Genomic DNA, 21,317 nt, shown 5'->3' with positions numbered 1-21,317 from the left:
TTGTTGTTTGATTTGATTTTGATTTTCTTTTTCTAATCTGAAGTTCAGTTCTTTTTGATATGTGAATTGTTTTACTTTTTCTATTTCTATTTCTTTTTGTTTTTCTTTTTCTTTTTTGATCTGTTTTTCTTTTTCTTTTTCTAACTTCATTGCTAATTCATGCTGATGTCTGATGTCTGATTTGTTTTTGTTTTTCTATTTCTGATTCATGAACTTTTTGTGCTTTTATTTCATTTTCATTTTCATTTTGCTTTTCTATTTCGGAAATTGTATTGGATTCTGATCTGGTATTGATTTCTTGTGATGCTGATGTACTTTCTTTTGGAGCGTGTATTGATTTAGATAGTGGTATTAGAACCTTTGGAGTAAATTCTATGATTTCTTCAGAGTTTTTAGATGAGTTTGTTGGATAATCAGACAATGAGAATTCCGAGAAGTTGGGAGAAATTGGTGAGAGTTGTTGAGGGGACAGAAACGGAGACGAGTTTATTGATATAGGATTGTTATTTCGAGGTTCAGAAATATGGAAAGTGGGGTTGTGGTTTTGAGGTGGGTTGGATGAAGGAATTTGGAGTGACAACGGCTGCCGTTGGATATGGGAGATTGAATTGACGGATGGTGCAGTCGTACCATTTTCTGCAGTGTTGGATGAAGTGCTTGTTGGGTTTTCAGTCGGCAGATGGTTGTCATCAATTGCTGGATCAGTTGATTGACTTTGTGCTGGAATTTGAGGAAAGGTAACAACATTAGTGTTAGTTTCATTGTTTGGAGTGGGTGTTTTGTTTTTGAAAGGAAAGAGACGCTCATTGAAGACGACATTACGTGAAACAATGATCTTTTTATTTGAAATGTCCCATAATCGGTAAGCACGAGCCCCTTGTTCATATCCTACTAGAACACAAGCTCGAGATTTGGAGGATAATTTGTTGTATTTGGTTGATTTTAATAGCGGGTAGGCAGCACATCCTAAGGCTCGGAGAAAATTGTTATTTACTTTGTGAGCACCAGATATGTCAGCATTCCATAAGTTGAGAGGGGTTTCCATGTCGATTGCCGCATTAGGAGATACATTTAACAAGAAAGAAATTGACATGATGATTTCTCCCCATAGGAAATTTGGGATACTTGCGTCTACCATGACAGATCTTGTTCTTTCAAGAAGTGATCGATTGAATCTTTCACCTACCGAGTTTTGTTCAGGAGTCTCGGCAGGAGCACGTTCAAAAGCAATACCTTGTTGGGATAGATATTTTGAGAATTCATTTGATGTATACTCACCACCTCGATCGGATTTCAGAATGGCAACTCGCTTGTTCTGATACCTCTCGGATTCAGTGACATATTGTACAAAATTTGTGTATACTTGTGATTTAGTCCGCATAATTCTAATACAGTTGTACCTGGTAGCATCGTCAATAAAAGATACAATATATTTTCCTCCACCAATTGATGTGGTAGGCATCGGTCCTAGTACATCACTATGGATACGAAAAAGCGGAGTGTCAGACTTGGGAAAATGGGAGGAAAAAGGAAGACGATGGGCTTTTGATAAAAGACAAGGTTCACAATCCAGTTTTCTGGGTGGAGAGGGTGATACTTTAGACAAAGATCTGTAATTGAGATGACCATATTGTCAATGCCAGACGTCAGCTGGGATTGAAGCAGGAGCAGCAAAAAGAGCAGGAGATCGACGTGCCTGAGCTATAAACAGTCCATCTACTTCTTTTCCAGTGATGATGTAATCTCTTGTCGAATTCTTGAGCATCAGAGCAGATTCGCTACTGGTAAGGGTGGCTCCATCCTTGATCATGGACAATACAGATATGATGTTGACACCAGCATTGGGGATTAAAAGCACTTCTTCGATTGCGATGAGTCTGGATTCTCCAGAGATGGTAGTACCTTGAATGTATGCGGTTCCAGCTAATCTAGCTGATACTTGTTTATCGTGTCCTCCTATGCCAGATATGCTGACATTGGGAATTGTATGTATGTTGGATAGTAAATTGGCTTGACTCGTAATGTGAGTGTTAGCTCCACTGTTGATCAGGAACTCAGTACTCTTGGTGGTTTTGGTGGAAGCATTATAAGCAGCATACGTGATGAAATTGTCAGAGGAGGGGTTTTTGATTGCTATATGAGCAGAGACTGAATTCGAATTGGTTGGAGTGGATTGGCTTGAGTTTGCGATCATCGCTTGGTATCGTCTTGCCATTTCTTCGGTAGACAGAGAGCTAGATTCTTTGTTGCTACTTTTCTTCTGCGTGTGGCATTGTTCATTAGTGTGTTTTGAATTTGAATGGATATGACATAAATCTTTTGGTAATTTTCCTACTCGTCTGTTGTCAGTTCTGAAATTCTTCTTTGTTTTGACAGTGTACACTTCTTTGAATTTTTCTTCGCTGTTATTGCTGGAACTGGCTTCAAGTCGAAGTCAAGCACACACATCGCTTGTAGAAATCGTTTTGATGTTAGATAGGAAATGTTGAATTATAAGTCCAAACTCATTTCGAGGTAGGCTATTAACTAAAAGTATAGCGAAAAGTCTATCAGAGAGTTGGAGATCTTTGTCTCCAGCTGTTAAATCTCGGATCTTGCTGTGTAGATCTTGAACTTTTGCAATATAGTTCGTAATTCCAATTGAGTGATCGTATCTTAAGCTGAATAGTTCTGTAAGTGTATTTGCAGTGACTATGCCATTATCAGATCCATGTTGAGCAATGAGGGTCTCAAAAGCCTTTTTGGGGTCTTCGAGTGATTTGATGGAAGATAGATTTGCTGAATCGATTGTGTTACGTATAGCGTGTAAAGCTGCTGCTTGTCTCATGTCAAAACGGGATTGTTCTTGAATGTTGGTCGGACGTTGAAGTTCTTGTTCAATGAACTCGTAAAGACCATTCATTTTGAGGTATATTTTTAAGGATGTTTTCCAGGTATATAGGTTTCCCATCGTGAGTTTGGGGATAGCAGAGATGGCCGAAGTGCCGAAGCTTAAGTTTCCAGAGATGGAATTGGACATATTGTGTTCAGTTAGAGGTTTGGTTGGTTTGGTTTCGTGGTCTTTTGACATGAGAGTGTGATGATGAAAATAGATAAGATGTAAACGGTATAGTGCCTTTGACGGGTCAAAGGGTGATTTTGTGAGGGCGCGTCTAGAGCGCTGGGCTCATAACCTAATGAGACACAAGTTCGTGATACACACGTGAACCAGACAATCTGACTGAGATGTCACAGTCTTGGATTGACAGTGAGCAGGAGCGATAAGACTTGATGTCTCAGAATGTAAGATGTATATAAATATATCTGAGTGATAATAGATTACGTTAATTGTGATGAGAGTCAGATAGAAACACAAATTTGGATATGTTTATATATACACAAGTTTCTGAAGCTGAACAAGAGTTTAGAAAAATGATTCTTACAAGATGAGCGTGCAGAAGTGCAACAGATGAGCCTCATTGCTGATTGCTCAGTACAAGGGGAAAGTTTTGAGTATTGGAGATATGCGTAGTGTATCAACAATAACTTCTTTCACCCTGATATGTTCCATAACACTGAGGAATTTGTCTCCTAGAGGAACTCCCTCAACTAACCACATACGGGTCAAGAACGACCTCTCAATAGTTATTGGAGTCAAGCCTCCACAACTAGCTGAACATACATCAGCAGCTGCGGAGAAGGTCCGCTCAGGTTGGGCCAAGGATCCTGAAGTAGCCAAATAGTCTTGCGCCATCAGTGCAATTATTGGAAACCTGCTGTGATTTACCTGCAAAGAAACAAATATGAGTATGGAAACAAAGGAGATTATGATAATGTCAAGACTGACAGACCACCATTGGAGTGCTTCACTTGGATTTGTTAGATCGTAATTGGGATTCCTCATATGAAGGCTTCCTCAAAGATAATCTTGAACCTGAGCATCATCCCCTAGGTACTGCTTGTCATCATCTTTGTCACTATAAACATCAAACATTGCCAAAGCTGACTGCTTTGTGAAAGCTGTCTCATCATATTGCAAAGTTGTTAGCTTTCTTATGGTTGATTCTTAATTTATTTGATAAGTTTTGAATAAAGTTTTGAACATGGATTCAGCTTGAATGTAAGTTGCTGAGGTCTTCTCAAAATTCTTCTCAAAATATTTTAGTCAAAAGGCCGGCGTGGTGATCAATTTATGGGATCAATTAAAAAATTCATAATTCACAGTTTACCAGTTTATTAGAAAGATTTAGCAGGACAGAAAATTCGAAATAGAGGTTTTTGGATCAATTGAAGCTCTTGTAGGCTTATGTATTGGTCATAAGGTTAACATTACATAATTTTATTTCACATTACTTATTAAGATAATTATATTTTATTCACAAACTCATCACAAAAAGAAAGAAAGAAAAACATAAGAAAAATTCAAAAATATAGGTACATAGGTTGGAAGATGGTTTTTAGGGTAGTAAAAATAAATTTATGGGTATTATGAGGTTAGAATATGAAAGAACAACCTTATATTATACTGTGACAATTTTAATCTTGAAGGTTGATAAGAAGAAACAGAAGTTAAGAGAAAAGGTACTTTTTCAAAGTTGGTAAACAAGAGGTACACGTGTAGTTTGGTTATGTAATAGTGGGAGTAGTGGAATTTAAGGTTGCCAAGAGGATTTTCCGGGATTTTTAAGGTTATAGAAGATAATGTCATATTACATGAGCAAGAAAAAGAGAGTAGCAGCTGTGAAAAGTGAAGAAAATGGGTGTATTTTGTTGAAAATGAAGGTTTTCAGCTGATTACATATGTCAAATGACGTCAGATTAGGTTGGTAGATGGCTCATTCAACGCAGAAGAGTGGATTACATAATTTACAAACTTTAAATCAATAGTAGGGGAGGTTTATGAAAAAGGTTATAAGACAAATAAAGAATTGGTGTGAATCTCAAATTTACAGTCACAAGTCAACATGTAATGCTAAAAACCTTAACTTCACAACTCAATATCTTACTCATCACTCATCAGACATAGGTCATATGGGTGTCAGAAATGATCAGTAACACGAGGGCTACAAGATGCACTTTAGTAATCAAAAATTGGAGCACATCTGAAAAAATTTGTAATCTCAAAATTTGGTTTTCAGCTAGTTTACAAGGAAAAAAACACCTGTATTCATCATAAGAAGTGCTGTACATCATATTAGTGCGTCATTGATCACTTTTGGCTGTGAAAATTACATCATTTATTAGTAACAAAATCATTACATTGCGTCATCATAGGGTTTTTAGGGATTTCTGGGCGGATTTGATTGGTTTTGAGGCTGTTGACCATTGTAAAAGTTGGAGTACATTGTTATATATACTTTGAGAGGATTCTGGGATTGTTTTTCCCCTTTTTGCTTTATCATCTACGCAGTTATTATTTTGTTTATCATTATAAACTTATTTTAATAGTACCTGGTCACTTAAATACGCCCTTTATTACAGCTATAAAGAGAAATTTACTTTAGTTTTATAGTCAAAAAGACTCATTGGGAATAATATCAATAAGATATTGCTTATTTCTTCAGTTATCATTTGGGAATAACACTATAGCAGTGTTGATAGTAATAAAAATTGTGCTTTTGAAGTTAAAATATGTGTGAAGATATATTTCTCTGGTGCCTTATCTGTACTCAATACAACAGAGCCTTTTCCTGATTGTGTTGTTTTAGAAGAGCAGTCTTAGACAACTTCTACTAGTCATTTTTATTAGTAGATTATCCCCTTCCAGCTCTGTATAACCCTTGTTGGGTTATAAGTTCTACACCGGGTGGAGGATGGTTGCCATAATGAGAGACTCGGTCAAAACAGATTCGTCCAAGTAAATTTGGACTTTGCTGATCATTGCCTCTATCATGGGATAGAGTGCATCGCTTGTCGACATCTTGAGTTCCCAATCTTGCAACACAGCTCACAATTGAACATATTGTGGTATCACCATTGCGCCAGTTGGTAGGTTACCCTCCATCTGCTTGGTGATTGTCAAAAAGGGCTGAGTGAAGTAATAAATCAGTGAATAATGTATATGTGCATTATATAGTGTTGAAGCTGAATCTTACCTCAAGCTCGTCGTTGAGTTCTTCAATTGAAGCCCATTTGGAAGGAGATAATGTAATCTTGTGGAAGTAACTGTAGGGCTTTCTGTTTTTGCAAGGCCAAAGAGTTTTAGAGTTTACCCGTTTGAGATCATCTTTCAAAAGGTGATCTATCACCTTTGACAACAAAAATCAAACATGTTAGTGTTGTGGAAGTCAAAAGACAATTGGAAATAAATAAAAAATTAACCAACCTCACGTGCCAACCATGCTTTGTGGCAACTAATATACTTGATATTCCACCTAATCCCATAACCCGCAATTAATGAACCAAGTGATAGACCACAACTTTTCATGACCCAATTATATTTGTTGCGCCAGGAAGACGAGCGGGTAATTCTTTGGATATTGAAGTCGAGCTGGAATTAATAATGACATAAGTATTGTAGTATAGTAATGAAGGATGAAATAGGAGAAGGTAACTTACCTTCTCAAGGATGTAATTGAGTTTGTTGGCCTCTTGTTGGTGAGTTGGAGCCACATTGTCATCAAGCAAAAGCAGGGGATTGCCTGCATCCCAGTCAAGCTCATCGTCAACATCTAAAGTACCCTCTAACCGATTCAAGATGTTGAGCTCCTTGGGTGTCTCTTTGTCCTCGTCTTGAAGGTCATGTTCCACATCAGACAATACATCCTCAATTGGTCCCGTCGCAACGTCAGGTACCTCAACAACCGGTCCATCGCCAGCTTGTGGGCCGTCTGGCTCATCCCCTTCAGCAACTGTTGAACAAACTGCAGGGAATTTCCCCAAAAAAGCAGTCTTGATCTTGTGTGGGGCCACCGTTTTGAGACCAAGAAAGCTAGACCTGCGCCTACAATAAGAGCAGGTTTATGACAGAAACAGAAACAATGCATGGTTTCTGGATTCCAGGTGTACTTCAAAATGGGACCACAATGGTCAATGAACTGCCAATGCATTTCATTGGCCATTGTCTTATTGTTTGACCCCAAGTTGGTTGTCTGGCTGAGCAAGTAAAGACAGATAAAAATAATGTCCGCATTAATTATAATTACAAAGAATGAAATAAAAATGATCATTCATCTTATCAGCGATGTGGTGCTTGATCAATATATTGGCCAAAGGCTCAGCCAACCAGACACCTTGGTGTTCCCACGCAACTACCTTCAGCGCGAGGTGACGAGATACAAACTTCCAGGAACTATTGATGTAAGTGACATTAGCCCCAATGAAGCCATGCCAATTGCCCTTTTGAAGTCCATACGTCATGTCGCATTGGAAACTTGAAACCAAGCCCTGTGTTCACATTCAACATTAGCATTTGAAAGATGGAATGAAAATACAAACAGAACAATAAGGAAAAGAAAACAAAAAGTTCAAATGTAAGTACATGACAATCTTACCTTCAGTTTGTTAATAACTTGTTTCTTCATAGACAAGTTGAGGTGTTTGGCCTCAAGCGCGGCCCAGTGCCTTCCATATAGCTTTGCGTCAAGTCTGATATACTGTATAGACGCTCGAAGCCAGGGATTGGCCAGGCCACTGCCAGCATTAAAGAGGTTCCTGGATGGGAATCTGGGTCCCAGGGACCAGATTCCCCTTCTGTTACTGTTACACAGCCTAAGAAATATTGCCTGAGTAGTCATTGTGATATATGTAGTCAATTTTTCAAAATGCTTGTCACAATCTGAGCAAAATTACAACATGTATTACATGTAATTTTCCTATCCAGATGAACAGATAACTGAGCTGATGTGTATGTAGCTGATAGCTAAGGATTTACCCAGATGTTTGCACATATGTAGCATATGCTTCAAGGCTTAGTTGTGCAGTGCAAGATGATTTCATGACCATTTTACTCTCAATCATGTTCCCAGCCTAGGTCACTTTCCCACCTGGGAACCTCTTTAATGCTGGCAGTGGGCGTGACCAGGGTAGTGCTTGGCAAAGTAGCCAAACACACATTCCTTGATTGAATGTGAGGTTGTTGAAATTACAACCCTTGGGAGTGGTGACAAAAGTGTCAAGAGGACCGTTTGTTTTCTTTTGCTTGGATTCTTCTTGGGCATGGATGTCGGCTACTGATGGAAGTATGTCTAGTCCCGCTCCTTGAGCCCGGAGACGTCCTGGGTAGCCAGTGGTTGAACGGCCTTCCTGAGTTGAACCGTCTTGGTGCGCTTTGAGGTTGGCCGTTGGGTTGCTGTAGCTGATCTGTACTAGATGGTTTTTGTCTCAGCCTTTGCACCAGAGACAAGGATAAGCCAAAGGCCTTTTGCTTTTATCCTACGCATAGTGGAAAGGCCATAAGGACTAAGTTTGTTACAATATCAATGGAGAATATAATACTACTTACATCTTTAGCCTTGCTGTGGAACGGTGTTCCAAAGTAAGCAAGTAGGGATTTGTTCTTCTCTGTGTCCTCAATATTGATGTGTTTGCGTTTTTGAACGTGTTGATTTTTGTTGTCCGAATTGGCTTGGAGGATCTCTTTTGTGACCTGCTTCAAAGATGACTGGAAACAGTGTAGTATGTATGAGTCAGTTTTGGAAATTGATCACTAATACAATGTTGATTTGATCATCAAAATACATACTTTGTTGATGACTGTGGTCTTTGGGACTCTTTTGCACTTCTTCTTAGGGGCAATAACCTGAGGGCTATCACTCTTGTCTTTGGTATCCATAATGATTGTCGCATTCAACTTCTTCGCGGTCAATTTGGATGGGTCATTGTCAATGCAAAGTCTTCAACGACTATCACTAGAAGGTTGTACCATTCAAGGATTTGATGTAGGAATTTGGGTCCTTTGAGGTCGACTAGGGGTGGCTTGTGATGGGTTAACGGGCATAGAGTTTGGTGACGGGGTAAAATTGAGTTGAGATTGTTGAGAGCTTGTTGGCATCACGGATAATTGAATGAAAAGTACTAGTAGTTCAATTAAATAACAACAAGGAATCTACAAATATTGATTGATAATGAAGTATCAATTGATAATCAAGTAAATGATGGATTAGATTTGGAAAAATGCAAACTGATGACACAGTGATACTGGAAGGAAGGGTTAAAATCTTACCGTCAGAAGAATCAGGCTGTGAGAACCTCTCCTTGCGTCCATCTTGGGACACAATTGTTCTGTATTGGGCGTGCGTGGGGGTGATGTTGTTGAAAGGTCTCCATAAGAGGCTAGCTTGGGAAAGGTTAGCCCCTGGGTTGACCAATGTGCAACACAGTTACTTTAACGGGGTGCAGGGCCAAAACTTAACTGAAAAGAAAAAACCCCGTTACCCAAAAGTGAGAATGTAACTCAAAAAAAGGCCCATTATGAATATTGGCCAACTTAGCTCTGTCAAGACTTGTTAAGTTAACAGATACCGTGACACTTAGAGCTATGTTAGCGTTACGGTATTGTTACAGCAAGCGTTGCTGTCTTGGCGTTGAATATAAGGAGTTGATAAAAATGAAAGTGTACATACTTCTCTTTCCAAAGATGAGGAAAGAGAAGTACAAATTGGTCAAAACTGTCTAGTATATTAATCATAATTTGTTCAACCCGTTGGGGCAAACTTGTGGTATTCCTTCTCTTTGGTTTATCTTCAAATGTATCCTCTCTTATTTCACACTGATTTCAACTCCTGATTTGATTTAACCTATTTCTTCATTTGTCAATTGCACACTTCAACATTTGTTTATTTTCCTTTTTTTGTTTTTGCAATCAAACATAGTCACACTACCTTAACATCTCCCTTGTCAGCACCCGAGCCTTCCGATGGAAGAGCCAAAGGTACTTCAAGAAGAGATTGAGCAATAATTAATAAATAACATAAAAATATAGATACAACTTAAGGTCTAGTTTCAAAGACCCCAAACCCAATAAAAGCATAATAAAAGAATTACAACTTATAGGTCTAGTGTCAAAGACCGCGAACCACATCACAAAGGAATACCAAGTGTGAAACCCACAAGACTCCAAGGCACCTAGCAAGAGTACAAGACATACATCACAGATGAAATCAACAGCCGTAGAAGAGACGACGAGCCTCTCGACCTAATATCCTTCAAACAGATAAGGCAACAGGAGCAGTTCCTACCAACGAACCAACTAACGTGGGCGCCCACGAAGCAAGTTCAAACGCAGCCTATCAGCAACCGCAAGTTGGCAGTCGAGGGAAGGGGTATAAATACAACCTTCTCAACAGGAAGGAGAGAAGGTATCTGATCCGACATTACTTACTTTCGTATAGATATTTCTATCCCAAAAACACCTATCAAGAGCCCAACTATACTCGTTTTCTAAATCCTTAGAATCACTCGTTAGTTCCACTCTTGATCCTGAAGCCTGAAGAAATCCTTTCCACTTCGCTTGTTGAATCAGTTCTCTGATTCATACTGAAGCCCCTTATCTATCCGTCCTTTTGTTAGTTCCCTCGGATTATCGCCTCCGAAGCCTTAGCTTCCCAGTCCTTAGTCCCAGCCAACCACCCGAGGTTCACGCCTGATAAGGCTCCATCCTTCTACTAGTTAGTTGGAATTCTCCTGGTCTATTGATCTTGATCCGTCACCGCTCAGCTGACAAGATCCCTGTTCCTAACAGGCTACCTTCTAGACTTGTCTAGTAGGATCCAAACCGGCTTAGGTGTGACCAACCTTCAACCAAAAACCTTGGTAAGCCGCCGTCTCTCCAAAATCACGCTGAAGGATCAGAGTACTCAACCGTCTTGATATCCCTTGTGAAACTTCTAGTATTATTACTACCGTACCTATTCCTCGTAACCAGAGAAATAGCAGTCAGGGCCTCAAACCTAGTAAGTCTAGACCTTACAGGCTCATATAGAGACTTGCCACCCTGACATCCCTCAACTTCCCATCTTTCAATCTGTATTCCCACAAAAGCACTATGGTGCAGAACTGGACCACCATTTGCCGGATTGGTGCACTACACCACTGCATAGTCCAAACCACTGCACCCTGTAAACTCACACTCAAACTCAAATTGAACTGATTTGAGTCAATCAAATTCAATTCAGTATGTTTAGAAATTGCCCCAATGTATTTTATGACATCAGAGCAATCCCATTTATGAGGATGCCAGAAGGACATCAGATTCCAACACTTGTCTGAAAAATCTCACAAAACATGGTATTGGTCCAATACCATGATGAGGCGCCTTCAAACTAGGGAGTTGAAAAGTTGAAAAGAAAAATTGGGAACCGTGTAATTACAATACAAGCAATACAACACTGTAGTACAATCACAAAGTTGAACTTTTTATTTGGAGGGGGCCACCCTCATACACTACCGGAGGGTTCTGTGTCACAAAACGGTCTCCCTGGGGCCCAGAATGGTGGGGCAAGTAAAAGGCTTGTAGCAACGCTGCCACAGTTACTTTACTGGTATTGTATTGGCAATACCCGGTAAAGTATCAAAAAAACAATACTGTAAAATTCGGTCGGCAGTAAAGTATTGGTTGACCAATACTATACTCGATACCGTATCAAAAACCACAATACCAACAAGACCTACCTTGAGTAAAGTATCTTGAAGCAATACTGTTACTATACTCAATACTGTATTGGTATTTGCGCCACAATACCAATACTGTACTCAGTATCTAGGCCTAAATGAGAGAAATTATAAACCAATACTTCTCCAGCAACTGCTGGGTAAAGTATTAGTTTTCTAATACTTTACTTGATACGGTATCAAAATCAACAATACCATCCCAAGGACCTGGAAGTAAAGTATTGGTCAGACCAATACTAAGTATTGAGATACTTATACTGCAAAAAAAGTTACTTTACCGTTAATTTACTGTAAACAGTAAAGTAACTGTGACAGCGTTGCTTGTAGACCACCCCATAGACAGCCCGCATGGGTCTGAGATTGGTCAGGTCTATAGGTGGCCTGTGGACCGACACTCATACGGGCTGAGAATGGCCATTAGGCAGTCTCCAGTCAGGCCACACTTTTCATCAAACATGCTGAGCTTCTGGTGGTCTACAACAGCCAGCAGACCATCCATCATATGATTTGATTTCACCCAACTCCCACCATGTCAAGCTCTCTGCTCAATTTCTCAGCTAGGTTAGGTCAGGTCTGATGATATTGGTGACTCTCACTTGACCTCCTACCGATCATGCTTGTTAGACTTCCTTTGCCAAACCACTCAACGCCCATTTGTCAAAGTAAGCACCGTTTTGCTATCTCTCTATCTCAACCAATTATCTCCCCAAGAAGTTCTTCACTTTCAAGTTTCAAATCCAATCTCATCTTCTATAAGCTCTAGTATCAACAATCAATATAAAATTCCATCTACTCTTCTCAGATTATCAAACAATATCACTTCTTCATATTGAGATCAATCTCATGATTCAACCTCTTCTTCTTCTTCTAGATCACCTTTGATTTTAGATGAATGCAAACTCAAAATCTCTATGAACAACCTATCAGGTCCTTCATCTCCTTTACGTTCAATGGGTACCATCACTCATGATTCAACTCAACTTCAAAGAGCTCAAATCCCCTCTTTTACTCATTCTTCATCCAATCAGAATCTTTCATATCAAGAATCAATTCTTCTTTATTCCAATGCTATCATCTCTCCTCCACCTTCTCAATTTCGATGAGTTCTCTTCTGATTCAAATTATAGATTCAAATTTAGAACTCACAGATCCTTCTTTATTTTGAATAGGTATCATCATCTTTCTGTTGTTTGGTCTTTTACAAATTCAGGTCTTGCTTCTTATTTGATCAGTCTTCAAGTTTTGATTTGTCTAACCTCATTTTGGAACATCTTATTCAACATACTGATGACCTCATTCAAAGGAATCCAAAGATGTAAGTATAAATCCTATCCAAGTGTGTTCCAGTACACTTTCTATCTTTCGAAAAATTTGATGACCAAACCTGGATATTGATTATTTACACCTTTTTTACTTTCTACATCTCAGGTAACACATCCTCCTCCAACCTTTTATGTCAAATGTCAAGTCCAGATGTAACAAAATACAAGGGAAAAAGGAAGTCAAATGTGAGGTTTTCACAGAGTGATCTGGGATGATTTATACCTGCAGGACTAGAGTGGAAACCTTCTGGTCTATGGATGGTAGTGGTGTCACGGTATTGGATCCTTCTTTTGTATCATCTTCTTGCCAATTTACCAGTCTTGTTGGTGCTACATACCAATTTTATCCTTTTTGCAATGTCATTTCTGGTCATGTTCCCACTCAGCCTGGCTCAGTAGGCCCACTGTGCCTCAGTAAGATTTGAAATAGCCACTGTCAAACGGTGCATTCCCAATCAAAAGGGCCTGATTGGGATTGCCGCCGCCCAATTGTATCATTAGTTCCAAATGTTGTGAGGTCACTGGCCCTTGCCTCCCAGACAGCTCTCGCTAGTCTCCAGAGTAGACTGTCTTGATATGAGCAATGCTTGCCTGAAGACGCCTATGGCTCACCTGCGGAATGTTTCCAGACTTGGCAGTGAAACGTCTCAGAAGGGTCGACCGTATGGTCAACCTTCAGACCGTCTACCACTGTGGAAGCGCAGCCGGCCCCCAGACGGTCTGTGTTGCTGGTCTTAAGAACGGCCAAACCCTCTGGTGGTGTAGGGATTCACACTTTTGAAGAAGCAAAAAAGCATGTACTGAAAAGCCATGATTGCACTACAGCTCGGTATCAGTTGTATCTAAATTACATGGTTCAAAGATTTCATTTTCAAGTTTCCATTTTTTCTTAGTTTGAAGGCACCTATTGTGTCAAACTTTCCTAAGTCCCTCGCCAACAGCCCGAGGCTCGAGCAAGGCACTTACCTCAAAAACAAGAAATTTGGCTTGAGAAGTGAGCTGTATTGAGCTGAAAACCGCTACATTGTGTTCTTGGTGTTCTGGCTATATAAACAACACTCCATGAAAAAGGAAAAGTTGCTAGCAAGAGTCCATTACATGTGCTAGTGCTTCAAGCTCTCCAATATGTTATCAGGAACTTGCATGTTTGGGCGGTCCAAGGTTGGAGATTTTTGCCAGTTTCTGAGAAATACAGGCTTCAAACCCGCTCACTGCTCAGGAAGTGGTTCAAAAGTCCAATAACAAATTCCCAAGCAGTGTAACTTGCAGTCTACAAATGAAACTTCTGGAAGTTGCAGCTCATGTAACGGCTTGTGACCGTTATCTATTCCTTTGCACAAAAACGACTTGAATGAGCCAAAATAGTTATCAAGAGGTAGAGATTTTTTGCTGAATACAGCCTACTTCTCACGCCAGAATTTGGGTTTTTGAGGTGAGTCCCTCGCTCAAGCCTTGGGCCGTTGGCGAGGGACTTAGTTAGTTTGCTACTGTGTATGTACAGTCCCTTCCAAGAGACATAAACATTCAAGTTCTGCAGTGGTACCAGGGCAATTCAACAAAGTCAATCAGGTCCTTTTTAGATATTTTGTAAACAACTCACATTCAATTCAAACACCATACACTGAGCTTTATAACCAACAGAAAATCTTATGATGATCATAATGTTTGGTCATTACATTCAATATCAACGTTGAGCACTTGAAATACCGCTGGGCAGGAAATCCTTTCTGCCCACCATTATATTTCCAGATTTTGTATTCTGTGTTGAAGACATTCCTCCACCCAATTATATTTCAAGAACCTGGGCAAACAAGTCTGCATTAAAGCACATAGACAAAGAGATTTCTGGACTCAAAAAGGCATTGTGTATGTAGGTGACCAGAAGCAAGAGCCTTTCGACACTTTACCAGAAGCAAATTCCAAGGCATTCAAGCTTGGAAGACTCAGTGTGGGACTATGTTGTTTGTATAAGAGACAAGCTCAGCTTTGGGAGCTCCAAGTTCCACAAGAGAAAGATGTGGAATTGGAGCTGATGCTGAGCTGCCAACTCTTATAGTGGTCCAATTGGGACTGCGCTGTGGTCGTGCCACGTAGGCGTGAGAACTGACTACAACACCCCCCCACAACAAGGCGTGTACAACCATATAAAGAACCAAAAGAAATCAGCTACCCCTTTTTAAACAACATAGGAAGGGATTTGTGATCACAGAGAAGGATATAGATGAAAAAAAATTCAGAAACAAACAAGATAGAAAAACGAGTCTTAAAGAACAACAATCTAACATGATAAGCCAATCCTAGTGAATTGATCACATTGAGGAGGGCTTGGGCTTTGAGATCAAAGGAGGGAAGAAAAAAATAACAAGACTCAGGACAATAGGGGTTGGGCAAAAAAGCAACCAACCGGTTTCCAAACCCAATTCAGTCGCAGTTCAAAAAGTTGGGAATGCTTTTGAGATTGCTCAAAAGCAATATGAAAGCCACTCAAAACTGACAAACATTTTTGTCCATCTTTTTGCTTTGCAAAAATACACACCGGTATAAAGTGCTTCTAGATGACACTAAAGTTTTATCCATTCAAAAGTCTTGAAGGCAAGACAAATTTGTGCCGCTACAAGCCACACAAATGCCCACTTTTCACCACAGGTCCCCAGCCCCTTCTGTAAAAGGTGCAAAAGCTTACTTGACAAGTAAGTTTTTGAAGCCGCCTGTCTTGAAAATTGCGAAAGATCAGCTTCTTTGTTCATGTACTTGAATAGAATTCAAAAACTGTGAGACATGAGTGGGTGGTTTACGCTCTTTTATGAAAACAGATTGAGTGACCCTGAGAAGCAAAGCTGTTCGGAGTGTGCTGGGGTAGACTGTAGGATCGGGGTTTTTGCAGGCGCAAACCTGATAATCCTGATAATTTCTGATAATGCTGATAAAACCTTACAACCCCATGGGTTATGGGTCCACGTGAGTCAACCGTATATGTAAAGTGTACGATAAATCTCTTTGGCCTTTACCACTTAAGCATCATGGGTGCTGTGCATAAGGTCTGTATGCCAAGCAGACCACGTGGCCCACTTGTGGGCAGAGGTACCCCTTGAGGTGTCACCTCCCACGCCTCGCGACGCGAGACGACTCCTCGCACGCACCCTCTCCCCCACCAACTTACCCTCAACCCACAACTACTCACTCAATCCCTCTTCAGCAATCCCCTCCCTCTGATCGACATTATGCTGCTCACCGAATTTGTAGCCCATCTTACAAGGACGACTCCTCAACTCAGCACCACACTCACGGTAGGGGACTTCGTGCGCTTCATGTCCCTTGCATCCGAAGTCCAACAGCGCGCTGGCCAAGGACTTCGACTCCGATCGTACCGACTACCAGTCGCCAAATTCTTCCTCGCGGCACTAAAACCAGCGTTCCTGCACCCACTCATCCGCAGCCTCTGGAGTTTGGCCTGGGATATCTTACCATCCGCCCGTATCGATTCTACCACATCTATCCGGGAACTCGGCGTTGAAACCGATAACACCTCCAAGGTCGCCGAGCAATACCTGCGAGCCCCTGTTTCCCGGTGTCTTGTCTGTCCAAACACACCAAAGCTACACGTCCACTCGCGCCTAAACGCGTACGTCTTTGACTCGGATGGTGTACACACCGCCGAGACAACCATCCTGAGATGTCCAGGTACGTTATCGATTTACGTATACGTTTTCAATTTACGTTTCCCATTCAACCGTTCAGCTTTATAAAGCTCGATCGAACCGCTAAATCGTAATGCTTTCATTCCCAGATACGAAATGTGCAACATCCTATAGACCAAGCTACTACACCCGGGAAGGACTGCGATGCTACTACAACATATCATTGGGCCGTGACCCGGACATCCTTCAAGTGCATTGTCACTACTACATGACCCGACGTTTGCACCACATGTTACGTGGGATTCAGTTGTTAGCGCAGTGAGTGTTTTTACGCCTTATTTGCTTTTCATTGTTGACATACGTAAGATTGGGAACTGACCGTGCAATGCCCTAGTGTTTCTCACTTCAACTTAGTGAATTGGTACAATAGGACATTTTTCAACGAGTGTAACATTCCTCAATTTGCCTCCGATCAAGCGTTTTCACCGGCGATGTCGGAGGCTGTGTGCAGCGATGGACTGGACCTCCTCTCCCTCCTCGATCACGCAGACCGCAGGGGTACCCAGCTCACAGTTAGCGCAAGTGGGACCAATCATCTACGTTTTGAGGATGCCATGGGCCTCCATCTCGATCTCTTGGCCGTCGAGGGTACCCGAGACCGGGACCACTACTGCTCCCGCTGTGTTCGAATTCAATCGGGCGGAATTGATTCTGAGACTGGCGAGGAAATCCTATTAGGTCAGTTCCGTTTTCATTAAAGACTCCAGAAAACCAAACTGGATTCCTCACGACCACTTGAACACTCTTTCAGGCATACGTGCCGTTGTAACTGATGGTCTCACTATAGGCCATTGGCGCTGTAGTGCTACCACCAATCAGCTCGCTGAGATGACTAATACGGCCGGATTACGACAACCTGAAGGACCCTGCACCAACAGGCTGGAGAACATCAATCACCGCTTCTGTAAAGAACACTTTCATCTCCTGGGGAATCGTTGTCAAGCTCAACCTTGCACTTCATTGTGCGAACCCGGAAGCAGGACTTGCAAGAACGAAGCTCACATCAGCGCGATGCAAGCGTTTGAAAAACGAGTAGAAGGTAGCTTTTCTCTCACGGCCATTCTGAATCGACCAGGTTCAAACCTTCCCTCAGATGCAACGGTTCATCTAAACACCGAGACTGGGGAGTTTGAAGACCTGGAAAGTCTTCAACAAGCGGACGAGTCCAACCGGGCACACGAACGTGCCCGCGACGGTGGGGAATCTCAACAAAAAGACAAAGTATGTTTAAGTCGAATGCGAACACACAACGATCAACTCATCGTGGGCCGGTGGCATCATATTGGCACGCAAAACGTTCTATCACTCCGAATCCGTCAGTGCCGTTAAAGTAAGTGAATTTCTTTTCTTTGCAGTTATCACGACCAATTTCCTTTACAACAATTACCTCTGATGACACTTGCTCGCAGGCTTTCTTGGAAGAGACCTTCCCTCAGGGTATACCGGAGGTCGTTTTTTATGGCAACGCGTGCCGACTGACCAAACATATATACCACGGTTCAGTGGATGCCAGCCGGTTCAAGGACACAGTAATCCCCGTCGACCCATTCCACCATCGCTCCCATGCTGGGAGCGATGAGTTCTGTCAGCGCTTCACAAACCCCCGCCTGTTCCCCAACATTCAAGAAGACGGTAAATGGTTTTTCAACGCGTCCGCAGCGGAACTTACAAACATATGGTATGGAGGTTTTGCTTCAATGTGTAGAAGCATGCACTCCACCAAGTATAACTTTTTCTTGGAGGAGATGGTTGCATTGCGGAACGCTTGGCTCATACGCAAGCTGAAAAAAAGACCAGGTATGGAATTTATGGGCAATGGTATCCTATAATACTGGTGAGTCAGTTACTTCGTTTCATGTTTGTGTTATCGGGACAGCTCAGGGCTAATTAATCCATGATTACTTGTCACTACATCTTCTCGGTTCGACTACCCATCTTACGATGGGTAGTCGGTCAGAAAAGATGTCATCACTTTTGAAAACAAACAATGACACAAAGAGTATCAATACAATGAAGAAATTTTTATTCTGTTCAGTTATATATTATGATTTCTAAACACAAGGTATCAGGTGAAAAGTTATATATAGTCCAATAGTGCAATCAGTCGTTGGTCCTCAATAGTGCTTCCTTATATGTGATTTTTTATTTGCATTTAAATATCCTTTTGGCACTTCAAATCCCAATTGTTTTTTCACCACTTTGTCGGGCTTTGTTGTTAGTTTGAACAAAACATAATCAAAGTGACTCAAATTTGACTCTTAAAATACTCATATGTGAATCGATCTACTTCTACATATGAACTTGGTCAAGTAGAGGCCTTGACAATTGCTTGCGCTTGCACATGAGCGAGCACCAACCAACAACAACAACAACACCACGCTGCCTAGTTGTAGTTGTTGAAATGGTTCTTACATCATGGCCACGGTGAACCAAGGTTGCTAGAGGAAAATGGGTAAATGCTATCCACTTACTCTGTAAATGCCATGGCATGCACAACAAACAGTGTCGTTCGTAGCTGTCTGAAGGAGGGATGTATACCAGCACCAGCCAGTCGGCCCTTTGGTCATCACCAAGGCTTAAACTGCTTATAAAATGGTGATGCAGCAGAGGGAAGAGAGCCCCCCACGCGCGCCACTTCCCTACATACCATACTGAGTCCTCACCGTACCTCTTTTTCTTTTGTTATTGTCTCCTTATCATAGCGCCGGCATTCTTCACAATTTCGATCTTTGTCTTCTGCTTCTGTTACGCATACTCACCAGATGCATGCCTTTCCCTACCCTCATGACGGCCATCCTTCACAACATAGACGATGTAAGCATCGACCCCCTCAGAACGGTGCCTTCAATGTGCATCGTCCACTAACTCCTGGGTTTCATTGTATGTGTGATGTTGGCAAACAGGCAAACCGCGTCAACCCCAACAACCTTGGAACGGGTTGGCACTTGTCCAACACGAACCTTGCTTTGAAAGGCCCCTTCGGAGGTCACGTCTTTGAACCCCTGACTGCTATCGCCTACGTGAGGCCCGCCGACAAACTTCAGCGCGCCAAGACCTACTGCATTGTCGGACCCTTCGGGCACAATCACAATTCGGGGGAAAGTGCAATCAAACACTCCCACAACAGCAAAACTGATGTAGTAATCAATCCTCAAGACCTAGGAGACCTCCTAGCAGGTAAAGCTGTAGTGAACGGCGTTGGAAAGATCGTTGATTTCTATTTTGAAGATGTAGACAAAATAACTGGTTGGGAACTCACTGTCAACGCCAAACACAATTGGTTTGACCCTCGGGTATGTACTAGCAATTGGTCATCATTGGTGATTAACCTGTCACTGACTTTGCTGCCTCACACAGACCGAAGAAATCAAGGAATTCATTATGACTTATCAATTCGGGCTGTTTACTCCAATGAGCTTTTATTGGCCGCAGATTGCTGTGGGGGCAAGGATGTTGCTGCATGGTTATGTTATTAGGAAAGATATCGTGTCTGGAAGGTTTATTGTCAAGGTCAGTTCACAAAGGCCTTTTGTGTTGTCTCCCATTCTGATCTGGTTTGCTCCACAGGTGCGCAGTCATGAGTTTCTTGAATGATATCAATTTATGCAGTGGAGGGGACATTTTTGGGTAGCTCTTGTTTACATGTGCTGTCCAATGTGGCTTTGATTTCTTGTTACTTTAGAGATGTGGAATTGTCCATTTGTATCTTTCCCTTCTCATTTTGTATCTTTCACTTGGTTTGGTGTCTTACATCTGATCATCTTGTTTGCCTTTGTAAATATGTGTAAATGTAAATGTAAATGTATGTGACAGAATCAGGCACTTAAAAAACTTATTCCACACCACATAACATCATCTATAGGGCAATCATGACTGAATCATGATTGCCCTATAGTCACATTGTGTGAAAGAATTTTGTACTCAGTGCCACATTTTTCAAATTGCATTGCTTCTCTTATAGCTCTATCTAGCAATCACCTCTGTTCATCCACAATTCAATTATATCATATCAACAAACCAATGTATCTATGGCATCTATGGCATTGAGGAGGGCTACAATGCTAAGCAGGGCGGGCACTGGGAACCTCTCACAGGGGTTGATAGATGCGGCGATATGTAATAGTTATGAAGAATGTAAATATAGTGATTGGGTGCATTGGCATTGGTAAATACTACCAACTGGCGGGGTTCCCGGTTGCTGTGTCCCAAAAAAAAATTGGACAATCATTAAGAGACAGAGACAGAAAATGGAATTGTCAAAGATGAGCACTCAGGAGTTGCCCAAAGTTATGGGCCACAGCCATTGGTACCCTGTGGAGGCAAGGGGGTTGCGGCAAATTCACGGGGCTAATATTTGGGTGACCACCTCATTTTTTTTTTGCCAGAGGTATGTGGAGTCACTTTCGAAGGGATGCAAACACTAGAATATTTAAATCTATCCTTAGTGTAGTGTTCTGAGTGTTGTGTGGGGTGACCATCATTGATCATCTTCTAGGTGATCAATGATGGTCACCTGACTCTGGTGGAGACACTTAGTCTGTCTGGGACCTCATTTACATTTGATGGTATGGATATTCCATCAAAATATTCAAAACCATTCACAATGTGACCTATATGTACCTTTCACATGCTTTGAATTTATTCATTCTTTGGATGTTTTGCAAAATATCCATTTGAAGGAGGAAAAGGCACCATACATACATATGTA

General features: G+C 41.4%; 2 protein-coding genes across 2 annotated transcripts; both read left to right on the top strand.

Moving 5' to 3' along the window:
• Window positions 1-16,132: 16,132 nt before the first annotated feature.
• On the top strand, window positions 16,133-17,938 carry MELLADRAFT_84734 (uncharacterized protein; the record flags this gene model as incomplete). The annotated part of the gene is made up of 4 exons (XM_007408136.1): window positions 16,133-16,592; window positions 16,699-16,867; window positions 16,944-17,287; window positions 17,361-17,938. 4 exons carry the CDS (start codon window positions 16,133-16,135, stop codon window positions 17,936-17,938), a joined length of 1,551 nt encoding a protein of 516 aa, XP_007408198.1.
• Window positions 17,939-19,393: 1,455 nt separating this feature from the next.
• On the top strand, window positions 19,394-20,729 carry MELLADRAFT_104970 (uncharacterized protein; the record flags this gene model as incomplete). Its single annotated transcript, XM_007408137.1, has 4 exons — window positions 19,394-19,423; window positions 19,513-19,902; window positions 19,967-20,119; window positions 20,571-20,729. The coding sequence occupies 4 exons, from the start codon at window positions 19,394-19,396 to the stop codon at window positions 20,727-20,729; spliced, it is 732 nt and encodes a 243-aa protein (XP_007408199.1).
• Window positions 20,730-21,317: the final 588 nt, after the last annotated feature.

This window comes from Melampsora larici-populina (assembly GCF_000204055.1).
Source record: "Melampsora larici-populina 98AG31 unplaced genomic scaffold MELLAscaffold_11, whole genome shotgun sequence".
Taxonomy (NCBI): Eukaryota; Fungi; Basidiomycota; class Pucciniomycetes; order Pucciniales; family Melampsoraceae; genus Melampsora; species Melampsora laricis-populina.
The sequence above is the reverse complement of the archived record's forward strand: the minus strand, read 5'-3'. Positions and strand labels throughout refer to the sequence as shown.